The sequence below is a fragment of the Pygoscelis adeliae genome, unplaced genomic scaffold, assembly GCF_000699105.1.
Source record: "Pygoscelis adeliae isolate BGI_AS28 unplaced genomic scaffold, ASM69910v1 Scaffold242, whole genome shotgun sequence".
Classification (NCBI taxonomy): domain Eukaryota; kingdom Metazoa; phylum Chordata; class Aves; order Sphenisciformes; family Spheniscidae; genus Pygoscelis; species Pygoscelis adeliae.
The window spans coordinates 4,096,093-4,113,883 of NW_008824369.1; the positions used below are offsets into that span (position 1 = coordinate 4,096,093).

General features: G+C 40.0%; 1 protein-coding gene across 1 annotated transcript in view; it reads left to right on the forward strand.

Moving 5' to 3' along the window:
* SDK1 (sidekick cell adhesion molecule 1) overlaps positions 1–17,791 on the forward strand; it is a 422,744-nt gene that overhangs the window by 327,453 nt on the left and 77,500 nt on the right. Inside the window, exons 23-27 of the mRNA XM_009320033.1 lie at positions 6,438–6,547; positions 8,843–8,993; positions 10,932–11,169; positions 16,991–17,106; positions 17,384–17,573. Coding sequence (XP_009318308.1) covers positions 6,438–6,547; positions 8,843–8,993; positions 10,932–11,169; positions 16,991–17,106; positions 17,384–17,573 — 805 coding nt within the window. The remainder of the gene's footprint in view (positions 1–6,437; positions 6,548–8,842; positions 8,994–10,931; positions 11,170–16,990; positions 17,107–17,383; positions 17,574–17,791) is intronic.

The window sequence follows — 17,791 nt, forward strand, 5'->3', positions numbered from 1 at the left end:
ATCATAGCTGCTACAGACCTGCCCTATGTACTTCACGGGTTTTTCTGCCTACCTTTTAAAGACACACAAGCTTTCACAAAACAGCTGTCAGAGACACCCCAGTGTTCACTTATGCCTTTTGTGTGGTCTGTTGTAAGCAGTGACATGTCTGTGCTGGGATGCAAACTAGTGTTGCAGCATCTGTATTTTAGCATAGATGACCATAATTGTTCCTTAGGGCTATGTTAGATTGAAGGGCGGTGGTTATACCCAACCTACAACAGTATTTTCTAAACAGAAATATAGGGAGGATTTTTTTCCTTCTGTGTCTTTCATTCACTGGCCCGTGTACAGCTTTTAATAGCCCTGTTAAGTGTTTCATGCCTTAGCACTAAATTAAGAGCCACTTAAGGCATGGTTTTGCATACTATGTTTTTAAAACAGGTGGTATTATGGAGTGATAGGATCACATTTAACTATAAAACACTAATCTGTATCTTCTAGTATACTTTTCAATTAATCAGTTGAATTAGAGAGTAAAGATTCTGTCCAAGCAGGTAGGGGGACTACATCTCCACCCATTCGCAAATTTTCTGAAGTACCAACTTTCTGAAAGTTTGCGACAAGGTGCAGAGTCGCTGAAAACAGATAATAGCTTGGGAAAAAATATGTTGCAGTTTACTAAGACCTTGTACAGCATTGTCTCTCCTGGAAGGAGGAGAACTAGGTCAATGTCCCCACACAGGTCTGTTCCCTCTGGGCTGTATTTCTGCTGTCGGTGGGTTCATGACAAAGCATGACCAGCAAATACACGGTGCTGTCGTGCACTTCATCTGTGTCCCCCTCTGTTTATACAGCTGGGTGACAGCTTTGCATTGGGCATCCCTCATATATTGTGTCTTCTCTTCCATCTCTGCTGGGAACATACCCTTTACTCTGAATGTCTGAGTCCTTACAGACAAACTATTTTATATTCACACACATAAACAAGCTGCTGCCAACATGTTTTTCTTCTTTGTTCCTTTATGTGGCACAAAGTTTCCTTGATAAGGGCAGGTCCAGAAAATGTTCCAAATATTCCATTTTGGCTAAGTGCCATTTTTGAAGCCTGATACTTCATGAACAATTTAGATGAAACACACAGCTGGGAATTCCAGTTGACGTGAAATTTTGTACATCTGGTCCTGGCTTCTGCTTTTTGTGCTGGGGTGTAAATTTACGGGAGCCACTGTGGAACTAATTCTCAATTATGTCAATGAACATGAGAGGAGAATCAGGTCTTTAAGGTTTTAGTGTTGGTAGATACTGAAATATCAAGCGTTAAAAATCCCATTTCTGTGTTTCTAGTGAGGCTCCATTCTGTACTTCTGAAGGGATTTCTTAAAAACCACTAGGCTATTTCTTTTCCACCTTTCCATCTAGACTCGGAGGACTGGAGGAAACTAGATTTCCAAACAGAGAACTACAAAAAAGTACCAATGCCATTTAAAAAATATTTCTAATATTGTTTTCCCATTACGTACCATGTAATCTAAAGAGAAGAGGGTCTAATGTAATATAAAGGTTCTGCTGACACTTCCTGAGAAGGACCAGCAGTAACAGCCTTGTGGCATTGACACTCACAGGTAACATGTTCATCCCCAAAGAATTTCAGTAAATCCTTCCAGTCATCGTGTACTCTCAGATGCAGTTAGAGTTTATATTGTAGACATTTTTTCTGGCAATTTGCAACCCCGAATGGCACTGAATCCCTGCTGTTGTTCACAGGGTTTCGTGCTTGTGCTCTCTATCTGCTGCAGTCCAGTTCCAGCTTATTTTTCTCATGCGGGATTTTTCCTGGGGTTTTGTCAGGAGAAGTACGTAGAATGACACCATCATGACTATGCCTTGATAGGTGCTCGGTCCAGAGCATCAAGCTTTCCAGTGGCTGATTAGAAAAGCTGGGCTAACTTCTGCCAAGTTTGGTGTGTTTTTCTGGTGATGAATGTTGTTATGCACACAGCAGAAGACCTGTGAAACAGCTGAAGGCCACTTACGAAGAGATATCGCAAGTCATGGAGCCATGAATATATGGGCTACTATAGAGAGTTTTTGCTTAAAGCCTTTCTGCTGTTTTTAGAGAGGTTTTGTATGAATATCATGGTGAGTGGTAACAGAGTTTCAAAGTAGTAAAACCTTTAAAGTATTATCACTGTATTTGCTTGTAAAGCTGTGAGTTGGGAAAGACGTTGTAACTTTAACCATGAATTTATCTGGTTTTGTGGGTTAAGTCAGTGACCCAGATAGGATTCATCCATTGTACGAGGTGATTCTTTTGGTGTTGTTTTTATTTCGGAGCTGGTAAATAAAGTGTCTGAAACTCTGACAATTTTATGCCTTTGCCAATCTTTAAATCAAAAATGGCTGCATCAATTTAAGGATTTTGTAGGAAAAAACATTGCACCCAGGCTGACATCCTGTGAACCGAATTTCTCCCAAAGCGATTTCAAATGTGTGAGTTATGGACCTCTATAATGAAAGCTCTGACATATCTTGAACTATAGTAGAACACAGGGTACCGCTATAATGTACAGAAACATTGTGTTTTCCTTTCCTGCAGTTAGTACTTCATAACTGTTCAAAATATGGGAAGCATTACTGTTTTATACAAAATATCACAGCAAATTTTTTTTCATTCCAAATTTTAATTATTTTTGGTTTCTTTTAAGTCAAAATTCTGCAACTTTGCTCATACAGTGCACTCCATCAGAAAATGTTAAGTCACTTTATAAAATATGTAACGTTTCCTTTTTAGAAGTGGAGAAACTAATGCATAGAGAAGTAAAGGGTTCTGACATCACTTCCAATATTATTTTATACTGTCTCATTTCTGTAATAATAAATGAATATGCCCTTTTATTGAATGTAATGCCTTGGGAACAGCTGTGAAATAGGAATGAATATGTGCTAAGTTGTGATGGCTGATCGTTATTGAGAATCGTACGAAGTGTCTTGGTGGACATAAGTGGTTTTATTGTGGCAGTCCTGGGGCCTCCTGGGGATTGTGGCCCTGTTGTACAGAGAACTGTTAAGATGCAGACTGCGTTTCTTAAGGAGTTTTTATGCCGATGGTAACAGAAAAGCCGTTGGTGTTCTCATCTGCCTCCTAAAACAATGCACACAAGAATATGTGTGCATCTGTCAACAAACATAATCCTTTTTTGAAGTTTGCATACACTGTTATCCAAAAAACAGCTACAAGAAAGAAGCCTCCAAATGAACTTTATTTTATGCAGAGTGGCTCATAGTGGACTCTCTTGCCCCTCAAAGGACTCTCTTATCCTTACCACTGACTGTAGTTCTTTCTGCCCCGTGGGAATCCCTTTGTACTCTGATTCTTGAAACTGATACGTTTCCTCTGATCTGACATCAGAGTGTTTCAGCAAAAATAATTTCCTTTTCCTTAAAGAGCCTGAAACTTGGAATCCACTACAGATCTTGCAGAAGTTAAAAATATAGAAGTCCATCACTGAAGGTTGTCTTCCAAGACTCATTTCTGAGATTACTGCTAAATAAGTGAAACTTGTTTTGAGTAGTAGTGATGTAGAATTGCTTGGCCGCAGAAGTCCCTAGGCTCTTCACCAAGCTACCCTACAGCCATTCATCCTTCAATCCTCTTACTTTGAAAAAAATCCCCACAAAAGAAGCACACTTAAATTATGCTACTGATTTCAGTAGAAGATCTAACCCTTTGAGTTAGTTTTCCAAATGTTGGCATCAGATCCTGGGAACATTACAAGCTATTATTCTAACTAAAGCAAGTACCCAATCTATTTTTCTTAAAATCTTTTGCTGAATCACAGTGTTATACCTGCGGTTGGTTTTCTTGCTGCCTCTCTGTCATTACCTTTTGGCAGAAAATTAGTCCGAAAGTGGTTAATTGGGACTGTTGGCGCTGCTGTTTGCCCAGGGTCCCCCACCTCCCACAAGAGGTAGTGGCCACCTGTTTACCAGCTGGATCCTGAGCTTGGGAACAGCCAACTTGCTGGGCTTGGTTGGCATCTGCCATTTCCTCCTAGGCTGCACCCATCATTCCTAGCAGGGAGAGCATTCAAAACCAGAAAGTTGTCTTCCTGGGATAGCTTTCGAGGGGCTTGCCATAGTCCTGGGCACATAGAAGCGCTTGCTGCTTCTCAGTCAGTAAAAGATCCTTAATATTTCCACCTTTGCAGCCAGCTGGTAAATGCCTACCTGCAAAACAGGCGGGGGGTTTTGGACACCTCTCAAGCTTGAGTCCATGTCAATTGTTCACAGCCCTGTGGGCCTCTGGGTCTGAACCATGTGGTCCTTAATGTGTATTAATGACCTGCCTGCTGCTGCAGAACGATTGAAACCTGTGGTCTCTTTTTTGTTGTTGTTGTTTGGTATGCAAGAAATATTTTAAAAAGCTCTTACTGTTCTTAGAATACAAAAAGACGACTAACTACTGGAGATTATTTGCAGCTTCCAAAGCACTGTGGATTGTTGCTATACAATTGCTGCAGCACTTTGAGGTGATGCTGTTAAGAGCAAGGAATTTTGCAAAAACAAGCATTTACTGTAGACTTGCTACAGTATAATCAAAAACTCGTTTAATAGTGTTCTACGTTTCCTTGACTGAAATCAACCCTCTCTTCCTTTCTTTGTTCATGTAGGTTTTTTTAAAAAATTCTCTTTATCATGTCTTTGCTCTCTGGGTTCAGTTTAAGGCTGTTCTGTTTTACCATGCAGACCTGTCTCAACTTGCTTCCCTTAAGCTTCTGCATCCATGGACTTTACTAAAATTTATGGAGCTCAGTTGGGACTGGGAAATTTAAAAGGCCCATAATCTTCACTGACATCTATTTTATAGGTGGTTTGGTGCGTGTCACTGTCCTTGATAACCATCAAAACTGAAAGACCCATCAAGACCTGTGCAACCATGTCCCTCCATGAAAGCAGTCTTCTGCCAGGAAGATCACAGAGGCTTCTTTTCACGGTGCAATGCAGAACTTATTTCTTTGGCCTAATTTTCCTTGTGTCATTTCTTCATGCACAAACATAAATATGCAGCGCATCAACTCCTGGGTGAACGAAGAACTAAAACATCTATAAATAAATCAGGCTGCTTCTCCTGAAGGGAAAAAAAAAGAAAGAGTGAATGAAACCTAATTTTCTATTTGAAGTATGTGGGATATGCTAGATACTTTGGGCTACGTTGCCTATCGAGTGCTTTGACAGTGTCTATGGCTGTAACTAGTATACGGAACTCTTAAGGGGATCTGTTTAAAAAAGATTAAAGGAAATAGCTCTTTACACAGTGGGTCGTGAGCTTCTAGAAGTTGTTGCCACAGCAGTCTGTGGGAGTAGATAGTGTCAGTAGGTTAAAAAAGGTTTAGGCATCTCCATGGATGTTAAGTCGGTAAATAGATGCTAAAGGGAGTAGCTGCCTATGTACCCTCTAATATCCCTCAGCCCGTGATTATGGATACCAGGGTAGGGTGAGGGAATTGGACTACAGGTACTGTCCTTTGTGGTAGGGTTGAAACACCAGAGTAAATGTGCACGGTGCTAGGGAATTATATCAGGGAGTCTTGTATAAGATCCCCTGTGTTTCAGCACTTGTGAATCTCCAAAATGAAGCCCAGCCATCTACCACCTCTCTTATGTCTCCTTGTCCACACTTCTACTGCTCGTAAGAATGCACAACCCTGCCTCCTGATGCTGCCATCTTCCAGGGTTCCAGGTCAGACTCTGGCCTTTCTACTATCGTGCCTTGTTGACTTCCTTTTAAGTCCTGATGCATCTTCATTTTATCTCCAGAAAGCTGTATAGAAAGTAATGCTCTCAATTCTCATCACCATTTTGTCCCTTCTAACACTGCCATAGCTGAGGGACTATGTTGGGCAACATGTTGTGATTAATTAATACAAAGGATTGCACGTGCAAAAGCCTGGTCTAAATGCAGAGCAGTAGATGAGGTTAAAACACTTCTGTTGTTTGACTTTATCCTTGTTTCTCTGTCTTCATTTCTGTGGCGTTTTGCCTCCATCGAGACTTACTTAGTATGCATCAGTTCCTGCGAGTTATTACCAAGGCTGTTTTTCATTTTGTTATATTACTACTTGAAACTTTTGTATTGTGGCAGTGAGATTGAGCAGGGTATTAGCACTCTCAGGGTGTTTTTCTGGAATAGATCTTATCAGAGGATCCCAGTGAAGTCCCAACAGGTACAAGGAAATTTGGCTAACTTGGCTGTGTCGTCGCTTTACAAATAACTAGCGTGTTGTCATATAAAAATAAATATTACCTGGATAATATGTATTTAAAAGCATTTGTCCTTCCACTGCTGTGATGATACACATTGAAAAAGAGATTATATATATATAATTCTTTTTATATATATATACACACATGTATATAGTCTGCTTTGTATTCCTTCTTACCTTTCCCATGTACAGGTTGGGGTACTGGGTGATGAAGAAGAGTGGGTGAATCTTTGTGAGGTGGAGAATGAACCTGATGCTCAGATGCTGGAGGTACCAAACCTTACTCCTTACACCCATTACAGGTAAGAACAGCAGGTAATTAGCTGCAGCATGAAAAAAATGAGTAAATAGCAGCATGGAACAGCTTTCCTAATCAGAAACAGCTGGCTGTGTTTTATAATCTGAACAGAAGGGAAAAGGTTGGCTGTTTTCATAGTTTATACTTAAAATTCCTTGTCTTATATTGTTAATTGTAATTTACGTACAATACAGTTCTAACGTTAAAAAGGAAATCCAAGCACACAGTGAAATGCTTTTATGAGTAACTGATATCCTGTGACTTCCCTCATCTAAAGGGTGCACCAGTGTAACACCAGTCAGTGACAAATCAATTGTAGTTAAACTGGTGTAAACTTGTAATTGCATATTTACATCTGTTTAAACATCGTTTTATTGATTTAGCTTAATTTGGTAACATCAGTTAAATGAAACCTTTGTTTATAAGAATTTACCAAGTTAAGCTTAATAGATATATGCAATGCTTAAACTGATTGAAGTGAATCTACGTTATGGGTACACCCCAGTTAGACGAGATTGATTTTTAAATCAATTCCATTCAAGTGATGCGTTGCTTTAGTATAGACAAGATTTGAGAATTTGAGGTACTCAATCCTAATGAAAAATACTTTCATGAAATAGCTTGCTAATGTAAAGGCTGGTTGCAAGGACATACAGTGGCAAGTGTTAAATCAGCTTACTAGAAACTTGTCTGTTTTGCCCTGGCTGAAGGGCCTTTTAGCTAGCCCAGGGGCTGTTGTGAGCTAGTAGTAGGTGTAACCAAGTAAAGCTCATATACCTTAAAACTAATTCAGTGCTGGTACACTAATTTTCTTCCCTTTGTCAGAAGCCTGGGAACATACTGAATTTCGCACAAACTCTCCGCTGGAGTGTTTTACACCCCATCCTCAAGAGCTAAACATTTTACTTAAAAGCTCTCTGAAAATTTCTGAACTTGAGCAGAGCTTTCTGGTGCAGAGCTTTAGGAAAACTATCTTCAGGTTGAGAAGATTTTGCTCTCATATAGGCGGATCCTTAAAGCTGAAAAGGCAGAGGTGAATAGTAAAGTGCAGGTTGTACCAGAGTTCAATGTTCAGTGTCCATGCAAAATAAGAAAGACCTGCACACCTAGCAGGTGCAGTTATGCTGGTTGGCACTGGCACCTTTCACGCTTCCAGTTCTCCTCTGATCTTTTTCATCATCATTTGTAGACTAAAGCAGCTCCTTGAATTTTGCCTCGTTTTTTTTCTTTCATGCATACACAGATATGAGCTTTTTTTTTGTTTTGTTTCAGTGTAGAGCAATTTTATATAATTTTTTGAAACCTAGAAAGTTGTTGCCAGATGGATTTGTGGTCCTCTAGTCACCTTTAGTCATTGCCCACTGAAGAAATACATCACGAGAGCTAATTATCGGACCGCATCTTTAGCGGCCAGCTTCTTTTCTATATTTTGTGCCAATGTTTGAGAGTCAAATCAAGGACAGTATTTGTTTAATGTGTCTCCTTTAATGCATTTCCTAGGGAAAACAGAGCGGATAAATAAGCACTGCTCTGTTGACTAGCTCACCCTTTTTCCAAGCTCAGTCATTAGGTCCAAACTTTAAGTGTTTAGTATGAACAGGTCATGTATTTATGTGCAAGTGCTGGGTACCTCTAATTGCTTGTGACGGGTGAGAGTATCTGAACTGTACAGCGTGTCTTAATTATTTTGTGCTTCCTGAAAAAAAGATTTCTCTAAACCTTTTGTGACCCAATAGGGTCTTCTATTGTAGAAGAGATGGTTTCAAGCAGACAGGGTATTTTTTAAAGACGCATATCCATATTAAATAACTTAATCTTTCTTGTGCAGGAAGGCTGAAAATGCAGCAGAGGGATAAATCAGCTTCTTTCAACCAGTAATTGAGGGGAAATGTTATCACTAGTATATTTTTTATATTGACAGGGAATGAGAATATCCGAAGTTTGATATTTTAATACCTTTCTGAATGTATTGTACAAGCATCGCAAGAGAAAAATTACTTACTGCTAGCATAAGCTCATCAGACTTGGAATAATTAACATAAATTTCTCACACAAATACCTGAGTTTCTAATAGACCCTAAGCTAATCTAATTTTCATTTTTTTTAATACCTGGGAGTATCTGAAAGCGGTTACCCTAAAGCATTCAGCAGTGAATACAAAGGGGACCTGCATGCAACTACCTTTGTGGAACATTCAGAAAGACCTAATTTGTATTTTTCTCTCTTTTCCCTGTTCTGGAAAGAGAGGTACCGTTCACTGAGCTGTTACAGCATGCGCCGCATCTTTCCTCCGCTCCAGGTTCCGGATGCGGCAGGTGAACGTGGTGGGCCCCAGCCCGCTCAGCCAGCCCTCCCGTGTCATCCAGACGCTGCAGGCTCCACCAGATGTTGCCCCCGGGAGCGTCACCGTGCGCACGGCCAGCGAGACCAGCCTGTGGCTGCGATGGGTGGTGAGCTGGCAAGGAGGAACGGGGGCGGGGGGACGGGGGCGGAGGGCAGGCGGGTGCTGGTGCTTGGGATGCGGCTGCTTCCCAGGGATTCAGGCCAGCACTCAGGAACGCTTTTTCCTTGCGTTCGGTGTAAGGAGTAACAGCAAAATTATTTCCTTTTTCAGAATAGTTGGAAATCCGAGACTTAGCTTAAGTGCCTTATTAATCACTTAAATTGCCTACTGCCACTACTTCTGCCACTTCATCAGGGGAATATATGCCTGTGTGTAAAACCTTGGCTTTTGAGACTCTGTAGTTCCACAGTCTGGGTCAACATGTGGGACAGGAATATAATATACTTGAGCCAATTTGCAGTTTCCTAGGGCTCAGTTGTTTGCTTTGTACAAAACAGTCCCCAGAAGGTGCACACTGGCCACTGGCAATCATCCTGCGGGTACTGAACAGCTGTGGTTCAGAGGCAGCAAAGTTTGCACGTTACACTCCTGTAGGAAGATTATATTTATGTGAAAGGGTGTGGAGTTATGTGATAAAACATAGAAAGAAATTATTAATTGCAAAGATAGTGATTGATGAAATTGTTGTGCCCCTTTGACTGTCTCAGTTACCTGCAGAGTTGCCACATTGGGATTTACTTGGCAATAAACCTGCTCCAGAATGGTTTTTCTTCTCCCCTGTTAGGCAGAATTTTCCACTGGGCTTACTGTGGTGTGAAGTTGATGAAGCGCAGGTTTCCTTTTGCCCAAATGTTAGCTTTTCCATGCATAAACTCATTATGGCTAGAAGTCAAAATCAGCCAAGAAACTAGAGGGTTTTTCTCCCGTCAGAAAGGAATAATCCCAGTTTCTCAGTGCGACGCTGCACTGAACTCTGAACCTTGAAAGACCGAAACATCAAAGTTGAAGGTGTCACCTCAGTATCCATAGAAAAGCCATTGCAGATCATTTGGTAGGACCCACATAACTCACTCATGACTTTACCGTGTGAATAACATGCCCATGTTGTTAAACCTTTGGTACTATATCCAGACCTACATATCTTGCATCAAAATTAACTCAAGGTTATTTTAAGAGACTTTAAAACCTTTTTAAGATTGTGCTACCTGGAAGCCTGGTTATCATGAGTCAAACTGTGCAGGGTTCAGGAGGAGCAACAGCCACAGCTAAAAGTGACCTGATACACCTTTTTCACGCTTAATAACATCAGTATTTGAAAGCATTTAATATCTTTTTTTTTTTTTTTCCCCCAAGACCTGCAGGTGAATCTGTGTCCCCCTGGGAGCTGGGAATTCCTTCCTTCCTTACAGAATAAGGGCCACATTTCTAGCCCTGTTTGCCTGGGGGATACTGTCTTCTAAGCTGTGAAATGTTAATGTGTATCAAACTTTCCCAGTGATTCAGAACAGAATCTCAGCCATCCATGGCACCATGTAGTTAGTTTTACGGGGAAAAACTCTAAACTTCATGAAGTAGGCTAATTATTTCATATTTTAATCTCTGAAATTGCTTGGGGAGTTAGAATACTAGAATAAATCTCTGCTGATAAATGAGTAGGCAAAGAGTCAGTAAAAAAAGTAAAAAGTGTACGATAAATGAATTTGTCACATGCTTCAGCAATTTATCATTCATTTCCATAATTAATCACAAAGCTCTGAAATATATTGTATTCATATCATCTCTGTTGATACACCCACAGCAAATGGCACAGTTCTGTGAGCATATCTATTTGATTCAAAATTAAGGTAAAAATTAAAGGAAAACTTCAAGCAACAGAGAAATTTAGAGATCGTGAAACATAAATAAAACCGAAAATCAACCTCTCCATCTTTTTTGCCTTCCTATGGCTTTATATGAGTCCAGACGGCCTTGGTATGTAGTCTGGAAAGCCCTGGCGACTTGTTCTGTATAGGAATATTGTGCTTTTCTTTGTGTCATTTGCCAGCCCCTCCCCGACACGCAGTATAATGGCAATCCAGAGTCAGTGGGGTACAGGATAAAGTTCTGGCGTGTGGATCTGCAGTCTCCCACCTTGGTGAAGGTTATTAATGACCGATTGGAAAGAGAGTACATGATTGAAGATCTGGAGGAGTGGACGGAGTATGAACTGCAGATCCAGGCTTTCAATGCCATTGGGGCAGGACCATGGAGCGAAGTAGTGAGAGGACGCACACGGGAGTCTGGTGAGTCAAAACACCATGTCTGCTGTGAAGGAGACATCTGAGAACTTCAGCATTTTCTGCCCTTTTGTTCAGTTTGGTTTTGTTTTTCATTTCTTTGCTTGTTGATGCATTAAATCTAAAATGGAAGAAAAAAACCACAATCTCTAGATGCACTGAAGGCAAAAAGACATATAGACATTTGAGGGAGTTGTTTGTTTATTTTATTCCTACCCTGCCTTCATGTGTAAACCTGCAGGTTATTTATTTAAAGCAAACAAAACAACCTCTCCCCGTTCCTGCCCCCATTTGGCAGCAGTACGGACAGCAGAAGCAGCTTGCATACAGCCTCCTCTGGCTGAGCAGGTCTCTCATGCTTCCTCTCCCTCCCCAGTACCCCATTGCCATTGATTTTCTCACAGTTGTGGTTATCTGAAATTTAATTTCAAGCACCAAATATTGCTAAAAGGGCACAAGTTATTTCAGAAAGCTGATTACCCGTATAGGAAGAAAATAATTATCTGAGCTTTTGATGACACGTTTTCAAAGCTGCCTGCTAAAATTGTGTGTGCAAGGCTCTGTAGACATAACCTGCGTATAGACATAACCTGCCTATAGACCTGGAGCACAAGTACTGTACTGTCTAGCTGATTTGTCCATGCTAGCATAAAGACTTCAAATATCAGAAGCAAACTCTCAATCTCGGGCAACAGTAAATGACTGTGAGCACAGTAGCAGCAGTAAAGACAGATCTTGAAAAGCTGCTTTCCAGCTGTGAAACTTCACAAAACCTATTTCCAAACCTACCCTACATGCACCTGATAAATTAAAATTTATATTGCAAGTGAATAACAAAATGGATGGCGTATATGGTTTCAAGTTTAATAATAAAAGCTCTGTGACCTGTATTTATGCAAGGTTCAACACTGATTTTTTTTCTTTTTTTTTCCCTATTTTTCTCCATTAAAAATATTTTGGAATTTAATTCTATGCATACCCTACACTTATAGACACACATATGCATGCCTGTGCACGCTGTACCACGCAGCGTTACTTGGTGCGAAGCGTGAACGTGCTGTACGCGGCAGGATTTGGTCTGCCGGTTCAGATAACTATCTTTTGAACTAACCGAGGCTAAACAAAGCCATCCCCCTCTATTAAAGTGTTGCTTTTTGGTAAGTAGTAATTGGAAAGCTATTGCCAGAGGTATTTTAAACAAGGCATGCTTGTGCTGGAGTTAGAGATAGCATGACCCAGACAAAATAGTTTTGAAGTGTTCTGTATCATAATAAAAAGATACTGCATTCTCCACTTTCTCCGTTCCGCTGCTCTTCAAACACCTCTTTTGAAACGTAGTAAATACTAAGATTAAGTGATTTCATAAAACCTTAGGATTATAGTGCTCTTGCTCAGCATCTGAAGATCAGAGGTTACGTGTGTATTTGGCATTTTCTTTTGCAGTATTAAAAGAAGGTTGACTTGAAACTGATCGTAGGAGACACGCAGAATAACACAAAGCTGTGATCTAGGCCATAATGACTCATTTGTTATTTTTATGTGTTTGCTTTGATACTAACATCTGATTTCTTGAATAGAGCAAGTCAGGGCTCAGACTTTTGGCTGTATCTTCCTAGATTTAGAATATACAAGAAGCGCTGGTATAGCGGCAAGCTGTGTGAAAGAACTTCAAGGAATCTGCAATTAACCTGTATGCACAAACGGGATTAAAATGCAAATAAAAGATATCCAAAGCCAGAGAGAGAGGTCAAAGCATTTTTAGGTCTGTCTTCTGAACTATGGGGAAAATTCTATTTAACGCTTATGTCTTTAAAGTACTTTAAAAGCAGATGTCCTAAATATTTCTTTTTCCATTTTGTAGATACAGAGACTTAGGGAAGTTGGTTTTGCCTGGTGCTGCAGATTGTAAACATCCCTCACAGCTGGCCAGAGGTGGCTTGGCCAGGATCACATGGTGGCTCATTGGCAGAACTCATGGTTCTGTGTTTTACACTGTCCAAGCAGCCTAAGAAGTTAGAGCCCAGGCACTAAATCAGCTCCTGGTATCTAATGACAGCATGGCCACTGGAGTCCAAAATCTTCATTAAAAATAAAGCTGTACTTGAACACTTCTGTTTATTCTAGGATGTGCGATCACGTCACTAGTATGTGAGCACACATGCTAACAATAAAGGAGCATGCCTTTACAGGTTCTCTCTGGTTTCCGAAGCTCTTGAGTATAAAACGTCTTGAAACCAAAGAAACTATGAGAGAATAAATAATGCCACGGGGTTTGGTGACCCGGGCTTAGAAAACAGTTGGGAAACCCTAAAATGAAAATCTGGGGTAAGGTTTCAAGCAGCTGAAGATGGAGGGGGATGAATTAGGTTTTTTAAACAGGACAAGTTCTATTAATCCAAAAATGTTTTTGTAACGTTAGAAATTAAATAACCCATTACATTTTACAGTGTAAAATAACTGCAGAGTAACAAGCTCGGTTTCCACTCAATAAATTGAAAATGATAGTAGGTACAATATAAAGAAAGCAAGAAAATGTGAAGACCTCTGATGTATTAGATCAGCCTTGACAAGGCTGCTTCCTTTTAAATATAAACCCTCTTACTTTCAAACAATTCATCTCAAATACAGCTAACTCAGTGCCTTAATATTTTTGGGCTCCTATTATTCAGCTACATGAATGTGTATACTTGTCTTACAAAATCAGCTACTATACAAGCATGGTCACATATCTATGGCAAGGATCAATCTCTTGATGTTTCAGAGGCTGACCTTCATGAAGCAGTTACTGTGGTGTGATAAAGCGTTGCTCGATAATTCAGATGTGGTCCAATGTCACTGCAGGGATTTGTCGGTTTATACAAGCTGAGAATTTGGCGTGCGGTATCTAATTTTATAGGCAAAATGGTTGTGTACTGCAGCTATGCTACTTTTGTTGTGAACCTTGCTCTAAATTTGCACTTCTTAATTGATGGCAGATGTACAATATGCCAGCTTAATTTTCAGTTTCAAAAAACAATGATGGATGTTCAGCTAAGATGAGCTGCAAAAATGAACACCACTGCATCCCGCTATCTAACTTTCTTAGAAAGCCAGCATACAGGCTAGCTTATTAAAAGCTGCTTTTGGCCCAGTTAGAGACATAAAACAGCATCATTTGCTACATATCAAATAGGGCTATGCCAGATGTAGAAAGAGGATGCGTGATCTTAGATGCCAACACAGATAACCTTAAAAACCTGAGTTCTTATTGAAGTTCCAGTGCAAAGTGCCAGTAAGTCTGTAATTTCCTACGTTTGATCTTCTAAAGTACATCATGCAGCTGGCAGTTTGCTGGATTAGCTCATCATTTAGTTTCGGTATTTCCGGTTCATTTCATTAAAGCTCTGAGATTTTTTTGGACACTGTTGCTTGGCTTCTGTACTGTTCTTGTGGGTTACTAATGAGAACTCGGCTTTGGAGATTATAATAAAGTCTTCAGTGCAATGGTTGAGGAAACCAGCATTAGAAAAGGGAGCTTGCAGAGGAAAGAGGGATCTATATGCCTCACTCAAGCCACTAATTAGTCTTAGCAAACTATAATTTCTTTCAATCAGGATATTCTGAGAGAGGAGAGGGGTCGGAGAAATGAAGGTTAAGTTTCAATTCATTCGTAAAGGGTCGATCAAAGTCTATTACTTGATAAAAGACTGGCAACGGTAAGATCCATAGTATCACTTGCAGGTCCTGAATTCATACATCCGTATTAGAATAAAATTCTCAACACTAATATGAGAACTGGAGAATTAAAGCATGCTCAATTAACACAAGTATTTTTACCATTCAGGCACTGGGCTTAGATTCCTTTCCAGCAAGAGGGTACATTTAGCTGCTCTGGCTGTCACTGGGAATTAAGAGGAGTCTGGGCTAATAAATCTTCAGATAGACCATTCTCTCCTTTGTTAGCTTTCGAGTCCCCCTGCCAGCAGCGTGATCGTACACACACCTCAAAGCAGGCATGCACGCAGGGCCAGCCCGGGCACAGCCTCCACCTTTTGTGAATTCGGGAAATCTCGTGGCTGCTGATCAAAGAGGAAAAGAAATATTTGTAAAATAAAGAAATTTTTTCTCTCTTTAAAGGCTTCAAACCAGATAAAATAAAAATAAATGTGGCTGGAAAGGGCTTCTTTCCTCTACGTATTCTGGTTTCCTGCGACCCACCTCCACCCTTTCTCTCTCCAGAAGTGATTCATGTGAGAGAAGCTCTTTGTGAAGATCTACAGATAAAGTTATGGCAGCTATCCAAAGACATTCATGGCTCCTGGCAATCTTTTTTCCTTTAACTTAATTATATCCTTGTGGGGGATAAATCTAGGAGAAGATTTAAAAAAAAAAAAAAAAAAAGGCATTTCAGGGTTGGAGGGGAAAAAAATTGGATTTTAGTCTGCTGCAGTGTTGTGTGATGGTGCTCTTTCTCATGTCCTGAATAATTGGTAACAGGGAAATTGTTTCAGAAATGACTATCTCTGCAGTTAACCTTGAGTGCACAAGGGTGGGGGGTGGGGTTTTTTGTGGGTTTTCTTCCAATTTATATTAATTCTGGTGTCATACTCATTATCTCGTTCATGTTGCTAGGAGCTTCAGGAGCTCGCCTTCAAAACAGCAGATCTGTTCTTTCATTCGGACAGCCAGGAAAGCATTATTTTTGGCAGAGATTTGCGCTCCTTTTTGTAATATATTCAGGGACCTAATCAAGCCTTACTGTCCATAAGTGCTTGTGTAACATAACTTGGTGAAATGTTCTCTTGAGGTCTGACAGGTGTATCATGCTTTAGAAAAGATTGTACTCTTCAGATGTTGGAAATGCCACAGGAAAAAAAAAATGCAAAAGGGCAGCATAAAATGTGAACTCTTAAAAATAGCCTCAAATTCTACTTGCGTAACACGGCGTGCTATTAAGCTTGCCTACAAAAGCTTGCAGTTGTGTGGTGGTTCTGCAGCGGTTAGAGTTTTAATGTCATGAGAAAATGCAAGTTTGCTCTTCTCTCGAGTCAGAGAAAATTACAGTGTTCCTGTGCCATCAGTTCTAATGATGTTTCTGGCTTCATAAGAGCCAATTTTGCAACATAAATGAAATAGGCACATCTTTCATTTACACCGTATCAGTCCCTGAAAATACACCTTGTGTTAATGTATCTGTCTATAATTGATGTATTGCAAATGTTGAGCACTATCACATAATCAAAAGGCTTAGAGGTTAAAGAACTTCTGACTGAACTGGGAGTGCAATCCAGTGGTTGAAATTATTGCTAACTCTAGACAAGATGCTATAATTTCCTTTCAGATAATATAGGAAGCCAGGGTGGCGTAAAACTTCTTGTTAGAACAGATCGGACTGTAAGATAAACTCCCATTCATAAAGATTTCTAGCTTTTGGCATAGGGAAATAAAATGTATGGGAAAGAAATACTAGGAGATAGACTTCTGTAGAAGTCCAGCAATTTAAACTTGATTCTAATTATGGCAAATATATAGAACCTGAAATTAATTCATATCTGTTTATATTTACTGTCTATCTGAAGACACTGATTAATATTAAATGTTTAGCTCTTTACAAACTTTGTGATTTCTGAGATGAACTGGCAAGGAATTGCGAAGCAGGCTGAAATATAAAGATGATGTAGAGTGAATACAAGAGAAAAAGGGATTGTCTAGAACCTATTCAAGTCCTTTTGGATTTGAATACTCTTCTACGGGATCCTGGAACAATCCCAAGCAGATAGGGAGATGGAGCAAAATTATGTAGTATGCCTTACCTATTTCTGCTCTTGGCTATGCTGTGTGATTCCAGTTCCCTCTGCTCCTCCTGAAAATGTCTCTGCTGAAGCCGTGAGTTCAACCCAGATCCTTCTGACATGGACCGTGGTCCCTGAGTCTGAGCAGAATGGTCTCGTCCTGGGTTACAAGGTATACAACTGGAGTTTCATGCTTACTTATTTTTCTAGTGCGTTACCTGGATATGTTTTTGCATTTGTTATTTACTATTCACCTGTTGGATGTTTATATTATTCTTAAATCAGCTGGAGAAGATATAGGAAGCGTGCTAGTTTTGAAAGGGGTGACTAGTGAATATCATCTCATTTTATATTTTGTGAAAAGGAGGAATCTAAAATGCGGCCCCCTCTTTTCAGTCCTCATGCAACAATCTTGTTCTTTCTGTGTTTCATATACATTTATTCTGCAGATACTTTTCAAAGCAAAAGATTTAGACTCTGAACCAAAGAGCCAAATAGTAAGAGGTAACCACACTCAGTCTTTCCTGCTGTCTGGCTTGCGGAAATACGTGCTCTATGAGATCCAGGTATTGGCATTCACTCGTATCGGAGATGGAGTCCCCAGCTTTCCTGCAGTTATAGAAAGAACCAAGGATGATGGTAAGTTTAAAGGTTACCAAAATAAGTATCTTATTTGACCCTACCTTTTAACACTGCTTTCTTCTAGTGATGCGAGTGTAGGCGACAGCCCAAACTAAAGCTCTTTGAATTTTTTTTTTCTTTCCAACTTTGAACCTAAAGGACTTGGTCCCTACCTAGTATAACTCAGCACTATTCCATTGGTCATGGGCTGAGGATCTGGCAAAAACAGAAAACCA